The sequence below is a fragment of the Xylocopa sonorina genome, unplaced genomic scaffold, assembly GCF_050948175.1.
Source record: "Xylocopa sonorina isolate GNS202 unplaced genomic scaffold, iyXylSono1_principal scaffold0117, whole genome shotgun sequence".
NCBI classification, from domain to species: Eukaryota; Metazoa; Arthropoda; class Insecta; order Hymenoptera; family Apidae; genus Xylocopa; species Xylocopa sonorina.
Window position 1 is genome coordinate 462140 of NW_027490188.1, and position 15791 is coordinate 477930.

The 15791-nt window shown below is 47.3% G+C and overlaps 1 protein-coding gene and 1 non-coding gene across 2 annotated transcripts; both read right to left on the minus strand.

Moving 5' to 3' along the window:
- Positions 1–1397: 1397 nt before the first annotated feature.
- On the minus strand, positions 1398–3201 carry LOC143432381 (uncharacterized). The gene is made up of 4 exons (XM_076909071.1): positions 3163–3201; positions 2994–3121; positions 1802–2922; positions 1398–1753 (listed from the first exon to the last, which is right to left on the minus strand). The coding sequence occupies exons 1-4, from the start codon at positions 3199–3201 to the stop codon at positions 1398–1400; spliced, it is 1644 nt and encodes a 547-aa protein (XP_076765186.1).
- Positions 3202–14240: 11039 nt separating this feature from the next.
- On the minus strand, positions 14241–14395 carry LOC143432386 (5.8S ribosomal RNA). The gene has a single exon (XR_013103001.1). It is a non-coding gene; the product is annotated as a 5.8S ribosomal RNA (ribosomal RNA).
- Positions 14396–15791: the final 1396 nt, after the last annotated feature.

Consider the following 15791-nt stretch of genomic DNA (forward strand, 5'->3'; position numbering starts at 1 on the left):
ATTGTAACGTCAATTACATATAGTTTATCACCTTTTTTATAAATTATATCTGGTTTCTTAAGTTCGTTACTCTCACTTTTATTAATTAAGACTTCTAGGTAAATAATACCCGTTTTTGATAAGCGATTAATCAGTAGATCACATATATCATTGTCTTTTAATGTGTTTCCGCTTAGTATGTAAACACTGTCCTAATATATGACCAAGTGTTTCTGAAGTATTTTGACACTTGCGACAATGGATATCTATGTTTATCTTAAACTGGTACAAAACAACCCTAGTGCCTACAGTATTAGTACGTAACCTTATCGCGTTAATCTAACGCGAGCCACGAAGCAACTTGGGGTTTTGCAGCCAATAATTTCCAATCCTATCTTTCGCAAAGTAGTGTGCACCTTGACCTTATAGACGTTTCTCCTGCCAGTCCTTTTGATCTTTTCTTTTCAACTTTATCTTTACTTCATATATTTCATTAATCGTTGGTGGCCAATTTAGTTGATACTTTTCAGCTACGTTTTTGTAGAATTTTGTTAAACTAGTGTGTTCCAAGGCCAATCGAGTAATCTCATCTTCAGACTGAGACATTTTAACACCGCTTTTAAGTTGTGAGAGTAATATTACATTTTTTAATCTTAATAATCCTAAACCCCCATCTTTCCTAGGTGTATAACAGAAGCCTATTGATGTTGAATTTGGTAAATGCAACATATTCTTTATTTCCTGTCTTATTTCTCTATCCAAAACAGCTAGTAAAGTTGCACTAGGCGGATTCATTATTAAACTATAAATAAATTTAGGTTGAATATATATTTGAAATAAATCTAATTTTTGTGCAGGTTTAAGTTTTAACTTTAAAGTATTTCTAAGGGGAAAGTAAAAGGGGACCTCCCCTTAAGTAAAAGGGGACCTGAGACATTCTTTTCTAATACACCCCAGGAGCTAAATTTTGTACCTAAATAATTAAAAGTGTTGTCTGGTTCAATATAGGGGATTTTTTCATTATTAACCATTATAGATGGATCTTCAATATACCATGACCTTCTACTATGTACAATTTGAAATGTAGCACATTTAGGAACTGATAATTCCATATTTAACTGCTTTAAAATCTTACTTAAAGTATTTATTTGACGACGTGCCGCTTCTTTACTTTTTGCCAGAAGGACGATATCATCTGCAAAGGCTAGAACCGACAAATTTTTACCTCCTATTTCAATACCGTCATTATGTTCCTGGAGTTGATTCAAAAATGGATCGAGTACAATGTTAAATAAGAAGGGAGAGAGCGGGTCTCCCTGCTTTACACGGCGCTTAAGATTTATTACGGTTTTTTCACCATTAGCGCACGTAATACGCGTTGAACAATCATTATACATGTCGGCAATAATATTACATAACTAACTAGGAACCCTTGCTCTATCTAGTTGTTTAAGAATTGCTTGATGCGGCACGGTATCAAACGCTTTTGCAATATCCACTATTGTTACCACTCCTCCGTTCACACTTTTCATTACTTGAATAGCGTCCGTAAGTATTGAAACATTACATCTGCATCCGTCTTCACGAGTAAATCCTTTTTGACGAATATTAATATTAATAAACTGTCCTAACTTTTTATCCAAAATTCCTGAGAAGATTCTGGCTATAATTGGCCCGATTGTAATTGGACGCCAATTTTTAACATTATTTAAATCTGAGTTAACCTTAGGAATTAAAGTAGTTCTGTTAATTTTCCAAACTCGAGGGTAATATTCTCATCGCAAAAGTATATTAAATAATTTAGTTAAGATTTCTGGCGTACCTTTTTTAACAAGATGAATTCTCTTTACTCCATCGGTACCTGCTGCTGAAGTAAAGTTAGTTCGTTTTAATCTATCTATTACATCTTGAACCGACATATTAGGGCAAACTTCCATCATGCTTCGCCTATCGCTGTTTATTGGCATATAATTACTCTGTGGGTTGGTTGCTTCCCATAATTTCTTATAAAATTGATCTACTACCGAAGCTTGGGGTAAAGTAGATCTATCCGTCATAAAAGAAGAATCTCCTTTAATAGCGTAATCAGCTAGGCGTTTTGGGCATTTTTTAAACAACTCTTGACACCTTGCGTAGGCAAAACGCTTTCTAGAGGCATGATTGATTGAATGGGGATCGGATGACTGCCTAGTATTCATTCGATTCCGTTTTTGTTTATTAGCCCTATTATTTTTGCTTTTATTTTTATTTCCGCTTGATGTATCTACGACAATTAACACAGGCTTAAGTGTTTTATCTATAAATTGCTCTATTTTTTCCTTAATATTTACATTTATAACTTCATTTGCATTTAACTCAGTTAATATAGCGTCCAATTCAATATTTGCTCTTTCGAATTTTGAGCCTTCTGGTAGTTCAATAGTTTTAATATAGTCTAAAATAAAGGAATTCCACTCATTATCACTCACGGTTGTACTTATATTTATCATTTCTTGTGGCTCGTCTTCATTAGCACTAAGATATATTTCTTCTTCAGACTCGGAACTCGAACACTCAACTTGTGCTGTACTGTTAGCTCTAAGTCGCCGCCTCTTGTCGCTAATTTGCTTACAAGATGTAGATGATAGAAATTTCTGAATTTCTTTATTAATTTGGCGCTTATTCTGAAACCTTCGCCTACGTTCGATCAGCAGATTAACTTCATCTTGGGTCCACTCATACGCTTTACGACCACCAGTTTTTTTGCTTTTCATTTGTAGCATTCGTTTTTGGTTCCGAACTTCTGGATGTTTACTACGTTCATGGGTCGAGAGGCCACTTTGTGAATTAAATCTGAGTTCACAGTGCTCACAGGAGTACGGTAACGAGGTATCAGGCGGCCCCTTACATTTCGGGTAATGGCATACCCAATTATGAATGCCTTTAAACTGTCGAAGGCATTTACTGCAAATATAATGTATTAATTCTTGTTTATGATACTGGGTGATTTGCGATTTTAGGTCCTCATATTTAACAGGCCAATATGCATGCCCTTTTGGAGACAACAGCTACATGTCGAGTTCGGAGTGAGTAGTAACTTTATTTTAAATTGTATGGCTGAATTCGTAGTCCGTTTACTCGCTAGGGCGTCAACAATGGTTCCCTGATCAGTAGCGGATAAATCCGCCACGAGCGAAATGGAACCTGATTCGCTCGTGTCGAGGCATCATTAACTGTGTCCATTATTTGTTTCTAATAATAAATGTGAAATCGATACATCAAATCCCCACGTTTCCTCTCTTGTCCATACATCTGCGATTGTCTGCATCAAAATACAACCGGGCGCACCTTGGTGCTGAATCAAAATTTTGTTTACTGCCAAAGTACAGTATTTCTAGCTATCTAGCCAGTACAATACAGATCTTAATTTGTACTCTTAACTTACGGCACAGTTTACCGGTTGTTGCTGGACCTCATTTAGCCACATGCTTCAGCCAGATAATCAACCAATAAGTCAACCATCTGACCGGATCACGTGTTAGCGGCGGTACCTATGGGAGGTAGAGGACCAGCTAGAGTCGGAAGAGGCTAAAGGACCTAATGAAAGGTCTATATTGCGTATCACCGACCCAGGTAACTATGACTCTCTTAAGCGTGCACGCGGATCCATCAGCGCCACTCGATGTAAAGGCCACTCCCTATCCCTCCGCACCTCCACGAGGTGGGAGCCAGGCAACGTCCGATTCATAAGAATCGGGCGGCAGAGCCGGAGGGAAGGCGCCGATGGAGCCGCGGGTACCCTTAAGAGAGTCATAGTTACTCCCGCCAAGTGGGGAAGCGGATTACCCCCCCCCCCCCCCCCCCCACTGAGCGTTCCCAAAAAATTGTTAAAGAAGATTTCTCAAACATTTCAAGGTTTACATAGAGTTTTTACTCTTACCTTTTCTTATCTTCATTGGTGAAGGCCTTTCGGTTGATCGAAAGGAGTAAAATCTGAGTAAATCGACTATTGAGAAAGGCCATAGCGGGCACTTCGGCCCCTTTTGCCGTTAACAGGCAGCATACAACGGGTGATAGCAACCCTCATTAGCCTCTAACGGGTTTTTTCTTAAATACTTACTTATAGTGTGTTTATGTTCTGTAGCGGTTAAGTTAGTATAGTCTTTAGTTAGTTGTTAGTTGATAGTGACCTAATATCTAATTAATCTCGTTCTTATTAGTAGTAGTGAGTTTTTCCGAAATGAAAGTTGTGCGATGCGTCGTAACAGATCCGGAGCGATGGACCCCAACCTAATAGCCAGGCTACGTGCTATACGGGCCGGTGCGAATTGGGACGGGGAAGAATCGAGTAGTGACGAAGAGTGTGGACCCGTGCCCCTGGGACCAGTTACTCGAATGGAGGTACCTGCCGATATCATCAAGCAGTACCAGATGCAGGGGGTAGCAGCCAAGCGGAAACACGTGCCGCCGACTCCCAAGCCTAAGGAGAAGAAAGAGCCGAAAGAAGCCGACCCTCCTAGGAAGATCATCAGGGATGTGGCTCCGGCGCCAGTTCAGCACAAGCCCCAAAGGTGTGCCACCGTATCCGGGCCGGGGGTAGAACTGGGAGATTCACACAGTAGCCCAGAACCAGAGAACGTGAAACAGTATTTCACGGGGGACGTCGAGCGTTTCAATGACGGAATGCTGACGCATGCGTGTACAGAGAGTGGTTCGCCGACATCCGAGATGAGTCGTCTCGTTACGTGGGCCGCGATGAACGGGGCTGGGCCTGTTCTGCCCACAATTGCCAATTGGAGGCAGCCTACGATCTGGGAAGATCGGGCTGCCAGATTGGCCGCCGCCACCGAGGAGGAAGTGGATGGCGCAGTATTTCGCAATTCAGCAGCGAAAGATGCCGGGAAGATGCCGCCCGGTAAGCAGGGTGCCCGAGAGGAGGGACCCGATGAAAAAAGGCCAAAGACCAAGCCAGTAAAAAAGAGAAAATCACTCAGCGTACGAGCAATGGCGATTGCAGTACAAATCAAAGACGACCCCGCCCGCATCATGGGCGTCTTGGGGAGCGGAGGGGCAAACAGGAGGTGGGCTACGGCAGTAGCTCAAGCCTTACGGAAACAAGGGATCGGTGGCGGAACACTGAAAAGATGGGAGACTGAGTCTCTAGGCTACGCTGCACTCACACCCAAGGAGAAGGCCTTGGTTGTCAAGAATACCGTGGAGTTGTGGGCCTCGAACTGCTTAACATCTGCAGTTTTCGAGCTATTAAAAGGGTGGCGGAAGTGATAGTGGGCGGACGCCAGAGCGTAGAGCACTTCTACGCTCAGGGTGACGACGTTATATTCGCCACCACTTCACTGCCGTTCATCCAAAAATAGGTTACGAGGTACACCCCCTAAAGACCTATATATCCTTAGGGAGAGTGGAGTTTTTGCGGAGAAGTTATGAATGCGACGGGGTAACCGGATATCTAGCGAGGAGTTTCGTGAATATCCGGTTCCGTAACGCGGTGCAGGCATCTCCGCTAACACCGGGAGAGCCACTTTATTCGGCTTTAAGTCAGTGGCATCTACTGTCACTAAGAACCGGTTCTCCCAAGGGGTGTGCCGAGCTGTACCTAGAGTTTGCTGAGGCCCAGGGCTTAGAAAAAGCCAAATGTGCAGCATACGCACTAACACCTAGTGCACTGGGCGGCTGCGGAGTAGACCGTTGCAACAGGATGGGCGCCTGGCTCGAGGATTACAGCAACGGATTACTGTACACAATGGAGATGAGGAAGGAGCTACGCGTAGTTAAAAAAGACCTGGGAGCGTGGGAAGATAGGTTCGCCAGGATCGGGTGGGAACTCAGGGGAATTGAGAGGAGCAAAATGTTGAGTCAATTAGCGTCGACCTGGGGGATAAGGGAATCCACACTAGTTGGGGATGCCCATTCATCCTTCGTGGAAGTCGCTCCGGTGCAACCAGTGCCACCTAGCAGCCCTTTCATTTTAGCGGAGCCCCGTGATATCTGGGACCTGTCACACGTACCAATCCAGATAATCGGTAACTACAAGCGGAAGCTACTAGAGGATAGGGAAGAAGAAAAAGGATGTAGAGCTGAGTGCCACGGATTGCTTCGTGCGTTACGCAAACGCATGAGTATCCGAATGTATACCGGCTACCTATATGGGGAGTGGGAGCATCCGACTCCACTCACAGAAAGGGTGGGCCCAAGGTACGGAGGAGACATCAAGAAGTGAGCGACACGCGCAGTAAGACGTGTACTCGTAGCAAGAGACGTAAATCTTTCCAAACTTAGTCAAAATCTTTTATGGATAGAAGAACGAATGAAAGTGATGCTCAGGGAGCTCAGGAAATGGGCGCTTCTTGTGCAGTAAGAGGCCCAGAGGTGTTCTAGGAGACCTCTATTTTTTTTTTTTTTTAATTTTTTTTTTATTTTTTTTTTAATCACGGTGCCCTATAAAGAGTCAAAGTCACCGTGACATTATGCCTGATACGCAGGCACACCTATCGAGAACAAAGACTTCTCTATCCCACGTCTACCCGCCTCCATGTCATACTAGTGGTAGCGTTAAACCTCCGGTAAGCATTGAGTCCCCCTACAAGTACCCTCGTTGATATTACTTTGTGCTCGGTCTTGCGTATAATTTTCCTATTTAACGGGCCTTTGGCGGAATGAGGTCCCCATATCCCTCTGCTAGACAGTGTTATCGTTTCAAAGACCACCGTTTACGTGTTATACCGTTTCTTAATAGCTTCTATCAAGCTGCTGTTCTTCTTATAATAATTCATTTTCTTCAGGTGTGCCTTGTTTAGATCCGTTTGTTCGCTGTTGACCTGCGCATCGATAACAACTGCCTCATCATTTCCGTTCTTAGCGATGATGTCCGGCTTTCTTAAACCTTCTTCCGTCTGAATGTGGGGTTCTTCCTCAACTTCGTACCCCTTCGTCCTAAGTTCCCTCGCGACGTAATTAGGTATGGCGTTATGTCTTTTTATTCTGGCATCATGTGTTCGATGGCAACACTGCAGCACATGGTTTAGCGTTTCCGGTTCAGGACAACCTGCACGATATCTTCTGTCTCGAGTACGACCTCTTGATGTTCTAGAGCGAGTTGGTAATGCATTTATCTTGAGACGGCAAAGATTAATAAAATCTTTACCCGTTAAAAACCTATTTCCTTCAAAGACCCACCGGTGTTGTTGTGGGGTTTTGCATGACTCTTTCAAAGGACTACCATCTACCGTCGCATAGAGCTTGTTCGCCCATCGCTTCCTGAGTGACTCTGATGTTCTGAGTAGAGCTCCATCCACCGTAAGACGCCTCTCTGCTACGGCAATCTCATTTTCGAGGAAGCGTCCAGAAGCTGTTTGCCTGGCATCGTCTGATAGTGGTAGTGCGGTGAGTCGGGCCAGGCGCTGTTTAGGCATTTCCCACCTCATGGACGGTAATCCGAGGCCACCATCGCCAACATTCGCATGAAAATAGGCTATATTCGTATCGGATGGGAGACGCAAACAGTTCCTTGCAGCTTGCCTTACCATCTTATCGATCTTATTTAGCACCCCTATTCTCATAGCACCTAACGCCAATACGTGTTGCAGCCCGGGTAGTACCACAGTTCTTAACGCAAAGAGCCGTTGTTGTGGCTTAAGTGGAGCAGATGTTAATGTCTTCATCGTGACAGCTAACTGTGGACTGGGATTCACTGCCACTCGCCCATCAGGAGTGAATGGAACACCAAGATATTTCCATTGGTCCGTCCGTTTGAGCGTAGGAAGCTTCCTTCCACCACATGAGAAAGAGAGACTTGCTTCCACTATCGTTTTCTTTTCGTGTGGAACCGACGTAAGGACAACCGTTAACGATTTGGCCGCGTTAATGGACATTCCACAACTTTGGAGGAACTCTGAGGTGGTGTCCAGAGCCAATTGCATTCCAGACTTGGTGGATGCAAATAGCAAAAGGTCATCCGCAAAAGCTGCTTCATTGATCTTCATGTCGCCTATTTCAATGCCTACTTCAGGCGGAAGCTTCTTCCATAATCGATCCATTACAAGATTGAATAGGAAGGGCGATAGCGGATCACCTTGCTTTACACCTCGTTGTGGGTGGATCAGATGCGATGTCCACGTTCCACATACCAACCGAGTAACGTTGGTCTCATAGACGTCCTTAATGCAGTCAATCAGCGGTGCCGGTGCTCCATACAGCTGTAATGTATGTCTGATGGTTTGATGTGATACCGAATCAAAGGCTTTGGCCACATCAATCGATGCCAGATATAAGGACTTATTGCGCTGATGATGATATCTAAGCGCCACATCGAGGAGGAATATATTTTCTGAGCACCCATCTGATTCACGGAAGAACCTCTGCCGCTGAACAAGTGGTATCTTGGCCGCCATCCTTTTCGCCAGTATTTTGTGTAAAATACGGACGAGAACAGACGAAATTGTTATTGGTCGAAAATCGGCGGGGCTATCAGGGTCCGACTTCTTCGGGATAAGTGTGGTAGTAGACTCCGTGAGGTATTTTGGGAGTCTCCTGCACCACATCATGATGTTTAATATCCTTTCGATCACCCAAACGGGTATCTTTCGAAGAAGCCTTGCCGTAATACCATCAGGACCAGCCGCAATAGTCACTCTAGGAAAGGAAGATCTTATTTCTTTCTCTGTTACTGGGGCCCATAGATTGCTCTCCACTTGTCGCTCCTGCGCACCATCGGGGTAAGAATCCGACGTTTCGGTCAGAAGCTTTTCCCAAAATGGGACCATAACTTCCTTCTGAGGTGATTGCTCCAGACGATGCTCTTTCAGAAGGGAGTGCACACATCGGGCGGGGTTTCGCGTCCACAGGTCCTGTATACGCGCATATTCCGCTCTTCGCATCTTCCTACGTGACAAGCTCGTGTTGACAGGTGTTTCGATGTCAGGCTTCTGTTTCAGTTTCCGCGCCGGAAACGTGTCAAGCAGATAGAGCGTTAAGCACTTGAAGATCTGCTTCGTTGCCCTCAAGGGAGTCGTATATATCCACTAGCGTAGCGGATCTGAAATCCTGCGTAGATGGAATGTCTGGGAGATTGAGGTGATTTATGATCTCCTGATCATAGTTGGTACAATCCGATCGGTCCTCCATAGGCAGTTCCAGAATAACAGATGTTGATGATTCCATCTCAAGAACAAATTTTTGCACTAACTTTTTGTACTGCTCTTGTTTCCTATGCGACTTGATAGAGTCATACGATCGATCGGTGAACACCTTAGCTAACGCTTGATTAATATTGCGTACACCCTGGACAGACAGCTCAGCTTCCTTACGCGCCAGAAGCGTATGCTCTTGTTCATTCCACCGAGCCTTCACTGGCTCTTTCTTGCACAACTGGTCATACCAGTTGGGATGGGCCTTCTTCTCATGTAGGGACCCCCCAATAGCTTTTCCAAATGTTCTCGGGTATCCCGGAAAGCGACATGATACTCCGGAGGGCTGAGATAAAGCGTGGGATGAGATTTCTTCGTTCCCAGAGCTACTGTGTGTTGGAACGGCAGAGCCAGAGCGCTCACCGTTTGATTTGTTCATCCGAGGCTTGGTTTTAGTCCTTGGGCCAACACAAATAGGACTCGAGAGGGTTGGCAACCCCCAAGAGCCGCTAACGCCGCACGCCGTTTCTCCATGGCACCCCTCCAGGGAGGGGGAACCATGTTACCGGCGAGAACCTATAGGAGGTACGACGTACGACTTGGGTAGGAGAGGCTATTTGAGACGCATCCTACCCCTGTAACTATAACTCTCGAAAGAATGTATGCGGATCCATCGGTGCCACTCGATGTAAGGCGCCTCCACGAGGTGGGAGGCGGGCAACGTCCGATTCCTAAGAATCGGGCGGCTGAGCCGGAGGGAAGGCGCCGATGAAGCCGCGGGCATCCTTAAGAGAGTCATAGTTACTCCTGCCGTTTACCCGCGCTTTTTTGAATTTCTTCACGTTGACATTCAGAGCACTGGGCAGAAATCACATTGCGTAAACACCCTTGGGGGCTTCGTTTTAATTAAACAGTCGGATTCCCCTAGTCTGTGCCAGTTCTGAGCTGAGCGTTGAATGGCGGCCGAAGAGGACGAAAGCTACGGCGAACGGCCGCTGAAGCCTCGCAGCAAAGAAGATCCGTGGGAGGCCAAGGCACGGGACCGAGCTCAGATTCCGGGTTACGCATGCACGAAGCAGCGGCCCGTTCAGCTCGCCCAGGCCCGGCACTCAGCCAAACCCACTTCCCGACCAAGCCCGACACGCCCCGCTCCTCAAAGCCAATCCTTATTCCGAAGTTACGGATTCAATTTGCCGACTTCCCTTACCTACATTAATCTATCGACTAGAGGCTCTTTACCTTGGAGACCTGCTGCGGATATGAGTACGAACCGGCGCGACACCTCCACGTGGCCCTCTCCTGGATTTTCAAGGTCCGAGGGGAAGATGCGAACATCGCCGCAACTGCGGTGCTCTTCGCGTTCCAAACCCTATCTACCTGCTAGAGGTTTCCAGGGAACTCGCACGCTTATACAGAAAACAAAACTCTCCCCGCACCTCCCGACGGCGTCTCCAGGTCATTTTGGGTTACCCCGACGAACACTCTTATGAGGGCCCGGATTGGTATACGGTTCCGCTGCCGGGTTACGGAATAGGAACCGGATTCCCTTTCGCCCAATGGGTGTGTGTCTTTCGCGCACTTTATTTTTGTGTATTGTTCCTTCAAAATTGTTGCTTTTAGTACACCACATTTACGTAAGATTTCTCTTAGGGCTTAGGATCGACTGACTCGTGTGCAACGGCTGTTCACACGAAACCCTTCTCCACAACAGTCCTCCAGGTCCACGCTGGAGTATTTGCTACTACCACCAAGATCTGCACCGACGGCGACTCCAGGCAAACTCACGCCCAGACCCTTCTGCGCACACCGCCGCGACCCTCCTACTCATCAGAGCTTCATGAAGGACCGAAATGCTTTCGCGTGCCTTCCCACTTGCCACTGACGGCGGAGTATAGGCGCGACGCTTCAGCGCCATCCATTTTCAGGGCTAGTTGTTTCGGCAGGTGAGTTGTTACACACTCCTTAAAGGATTCCAACTTCCACGGCCACCGTCCTGCTGTCTTAAGCAACCAACACCTTTCACGGTATCCCATAAGCGTCGACTTAGGCGCCTTAATTCTGCATTTGGTTCATCCCACAGCGCCAGTTCTGCTTATCAAAATTGGCCCACTTGACACTCTGATCCGAGATCTCATGGCTTCATAGTTCAAGTTCGTTCAAGCAAGCCAGAGGTCTCACCCATTTGAAGTTTGAGAATAGGTTGAGGCCGTTTCGACCCCAAGGGCTCTAGTCATTCACTTTACCAGATGAGACTCATCGCACATATGTTCAAGTATGTCTCTTTGAGTGCCAGCTATCCTGAGGGAAACTTCGGAGGGAACCAGCTACTAGATGGTTCGATTAGTCTTTCACCCCTATACCCAGTTCCGGGTCCACTCTAGGTGCGCCTCTTCTCGCGATGAGAACGAGACGCCCCGGAAGTGCGAGGCCGCATGGGTACGCGGCTCGTCCTCCCTTGGTCGACGTAAAGGCCGACTTTCACTTTCATTTCGCCTTTAGGTTTTAATAATCCCAATGGTTCGCGCACATGTTAGACTCCTTGGTCCGTGTTTCAAGACGGTTCCTGAGAGTACCCAAAGCAGTAGCGTCGCCGACCGGTAATTCGAAGCTTGGCCATTTCGAGGACACCGCCTGCTAACAGCTGGCCAGGCCCGGCGCCGGCGCAAAGTCCGTACCACCGGGTAGTCTGACCGAGCTTGCGTCGGGCTAGACGCACATACATTCGAGAATGGATTGGTTGCGGCCCGATACCGTACGAGTACCGTCGCGCAGCCGGCCGGGCGACCGAGGGTCTGTCGCGTGCGCAAGATTGCGACGCCACAGGCGCCCACTCGGTCTGTAGACCGACGCGCAACGGGTCGCGACGTTCTACTAGGGGAGAAGTGTACGACTACATCACCGGAACGTTCGCCGACGACGGCGTGCCGCTCGCTGTGGAACCGCGAGGGTACCACCGGGGCATCGTGCGCCATCGGGAACCAGTATCGTCGTCGATGAATCTCTCCATTCGATCTTTTGGGTTTCTCAGGTTTACCCCTGAACGGTTTCACGTACTCTTGAACTCTCTCTTCAAAGTTCTTTTCAACTTTCCCTCACGGTACTTGTTCGCTATCGGTCTCGTGGTCGTATTTAGCCTTAGATGGAATTTAGCACCCACTTAGGACTGCACTCTCAAGCAACCCGACTCTAAGGAGAAATCCTCCCGAAACGCGTACCGGTCGCTACGAGCCTGGCACCCTCTGTGGGTAAATGGCCCCATTCAAGATGGACTTGGACGCGGTTCGTTGTCTCGGGATAAACGGATCCTCCCGAACACTACATTTCCCAGCGGCGGAACCGCGGGATTCAGTGCTGGGCTCATTCCTGTTCGCTCGCAGCTACTAAGGAAATTCTGGTTAGTTTCTTTTCCTCCGCTTAGTAATATGCTTAAATTCAGCGGGTAATCTCACCTAATCCGAGGTCGTCTCTACGTGACGCACGAAATTCATTCGTGACATCGAGTTCGCTTACGGAGAGAAGGTAAAAAGAGATTCGTATGTATAATATATACAAGACGAGGAGAGAGCATCGGCGAACGGGGAAGGCAGACGACGAAAAGAACTTTCGTCCATCTCCGACAGAGCGATCCTTTGATTTACCGCTCGAGAAAACGGCAAGAAAAAACTACACGCACCTCTCTTCGTTGTTGTTCTCGTCGAAGCGTTTTATGCACCTCGCCAATGTCTTTCGTGTGTCGGTATTTCTTTTATATAAGATTCGTAAAAAATATAAAAGAAAAAATACGAGACTCTCGCTAGACGACCAAGCTACCGGCGTTTCTTTAACATCCGTCCTCTTTATCGTCGTACCTGCGAACGATCAACAACTGTTTATACTCTCCAGCGGTTCCCAACCTTGCGCGCGTAACACGCAGAGATCGAAACGGAGCGACTCCTTTTCCCCCGATTTTATTACCCTGATCCTTCAGAACGAAGGACAGACCGAGTTGGAGCGCCCGCACGAATCTCTCTGCTGCCTGAACGGGAAATAAAAGGGAACGCACGCGTGGAAAAGCGTACGATGCGATCGTAGCACAAGCTGCGCTTCCGGGGACTGGATGACCGGCTTTTGGTCGCGCGGTCCTGTCTCGGCAACGAAGACATGGGGTGACCAACGCACTCGATGATCACGAAGTAGGGCAGTAGTACCTTGCGGCACCGAGGCGGCACCTCGTAGAAGAAAAACTCGAGCCTCGCCAAAGGGGAGCCAATCTTCTCGTATCTGCTCTGAAAACTCTCTCCTTTGTCGCGCGTGTTACCGATTCGAGTTTCGCTTCCGGAGATCTCCAAAGCGCGGACACGCGTCACAGGCCAGAAACGTTGCGACGCTACACGGGCGCAACGACGGCCTATGTTCGAGTGACTGTCCGCGCGAGAGATCTTTTCTTCCCTCGCGGAAACATGGTATACACGCGCAGAGAGAACAGAGAGAACGGATTATTCTGATCGAACACCCTGGGGCTGTACGAGGAGAACTTCGAACGATCGGATGCGCATCATCGTCCCTCGCGTTACGACGATGTCGCTCTCTCTCTCTCTCTCTCTCTCTCTCTCTCTCTCTCTTGTATATTTCTTCTCTCTCGACCGAGAATTCTCCCTCGGTCTTGCGGCGTGAAAAAAACAATTCATTTTAAATGACGTCGAGCGCGCGGCATGTTCGTATCGTGCGCTAAAGGCAGGCGAAGGCGATGCGTGTGGTGGGTGTGCGAATTCGGAACGCGGAACAAAATCGGCGATTGAAACACGAAGCGGTTCCCGTGGGCGGTCGTCCGTTTAACGGACGACTCACGACGCCACGAGGAACTCACGCGAGTTCGTGATCGACACACCATCGAGTTCCGTGAGCACGTTTACGCACCCCGCACGCGCATACACGTTGCCAATCGCAGGTTGCCTTGGCACGGCCACAGACGACTTGGACGAACGTCCAACGATCACTCGTACGTCGCGTATCGCTCCTCTTCCTCCCTTTCTCGGTGCCGCCCGAACTCAGAAACGTTCGTAATTTAATTCGAGAATGAACGACAGCGGGCAGATTCGAGCACCGTAGGGAAAAAAGATTCGACGAAACGCAACGCAAGCAGTATTCTGATTACGCGAACGACCCTCAGCTAGGCGTGGTCCAGGAATTGTATCCGTGGACCGCAATGTGCGTTCGAAATGTCGATGTTCATGTGTCCTACAGTTCACACGTTGACGCGCAATTAGCTGCGTTCTTCATCAACCCACGAGCCAAGTGATCCACCGTTCAGGGTAATCGTATATGTATATTTTATTGATCTTTAAGTCTCTTGGTACTAACGTTCGAACAAGTCGATACCCAAACGTGCGCGTCGAACTGAGAAGAAAAGAAACCAAACACCCAGCGGCGTATTGCTTTCGAGATCGACAAGACGCTCTCGTTCGGGTGAACATAACAATGTTATTATCGATGGGATACTCGTCGTCTTCGCGCACAGTCTCGAGGCAGTCTATAAGAGTTTTCCCCGGCAACACGAAGCGAGTATAAAATTATTCGATCTCGCAAAGGCGGTTTTTTCTCAGACTCTCGACAACGAGGCATGGGCGCGAGCGACGAATCGTCCCCCCCGAACGAACGAACGACGACGACGGTCTCTTCAAAATTCCAATACCACCCAGTCGTGTCGATTCCAACAAGGCTCAGGTAAACGAAAAAAAATTCGTACATTCGTTAGGACGCTCCACCGTTCGCCCAACAACAGCCTCCAGCGGTCTATATTTTTCGCGACAACGCGAAACGAGCAAGTAAAGTTCGATCTCGCAACGGCGGGTTTCAGACTCTCGACAACGAGGCTGCTGCGATGTTATTCCTCTCTGAACATAACGGATCTCGACCGAAGGAAGATTATTCTTGACTGCATACGCTTTGCGTTTGTTTCATCCATATATCTGGACTCTTATAATTTTTATTTTGGAAGGAATATAGTTCCGGTTTACGTACAATCTCCAAAGGATCGGACGCCTCGATCTCTCCGACACGAGGCGGAGTTGCATACTACGGGCTGTGGATGTAATGTTTCTGTTCGTGTGGCAGTGCAGTGGATGCGGCACGTTCGAGCACATTCTTTTTTCTTCATCTTTCCGTGCCGCGGGTCACGAAGACCACACGCGAGAGCACGTTATTGTTTGGTATTTTTCCGTGCCGCGGGTCACGAAGACCACACGCGAGAGCACGTTACTGTTTGTAATTTTTTGCCGTGCCGCGGATCATGAGGACCATACCCGAGAGCACTTTATTTTTGTACGAAAGTATGCAACTCCTCGTTATAGTATCGTTATAGTATCAACTCGACGAGGTATACAGAACACTTCGCAATGAATATTATATCTTGCCATGAAACATAGAAATGAGATGCGATAATGCGTTTTAAGAAGCATTGGAACTATATTACTGCGATACGTAGACATCTGCAAACGCTATTTCCTAGCATGGAAATGTCGCATTTACTTTCACTTGAAGTTTATGCGATGTATACATGACACTCCGCAATGAATAATATATATCTTATCATGAAACATAGAAATGAGATGCGATATCTCGTTTTAAGAAGCATTAGAACTCTACTGCTTCGATACGTAGACATTTCGAAACGCTATTTCCTAGAAAGCAAGTGTCGCATTTTCATTCCTT

Bases quoted from the DNA above. Each gene is read 5' to 3' on its own strand.
- LOC143432381 (XM_076909071.1), bottom strand. From the start codon at position 3,201: ATGGACACAGTTAATGATGCCTCGACACGAGCGAATCAG. The intron at 3,122-3,162 runs GTTCCATTTCGC...GCTACTGATCAG, and splicing joins CCTCGACACGAGCGAATCAG to GGAACCATTGTTGACGCCCT. The intron at 2,923-2,993 runs GTTAAATATGAG...TTATATTTGCAG, and splicing joins AAGGGCATGCATATTGGCCT to TAAATGCCTTCGACAGTTTA.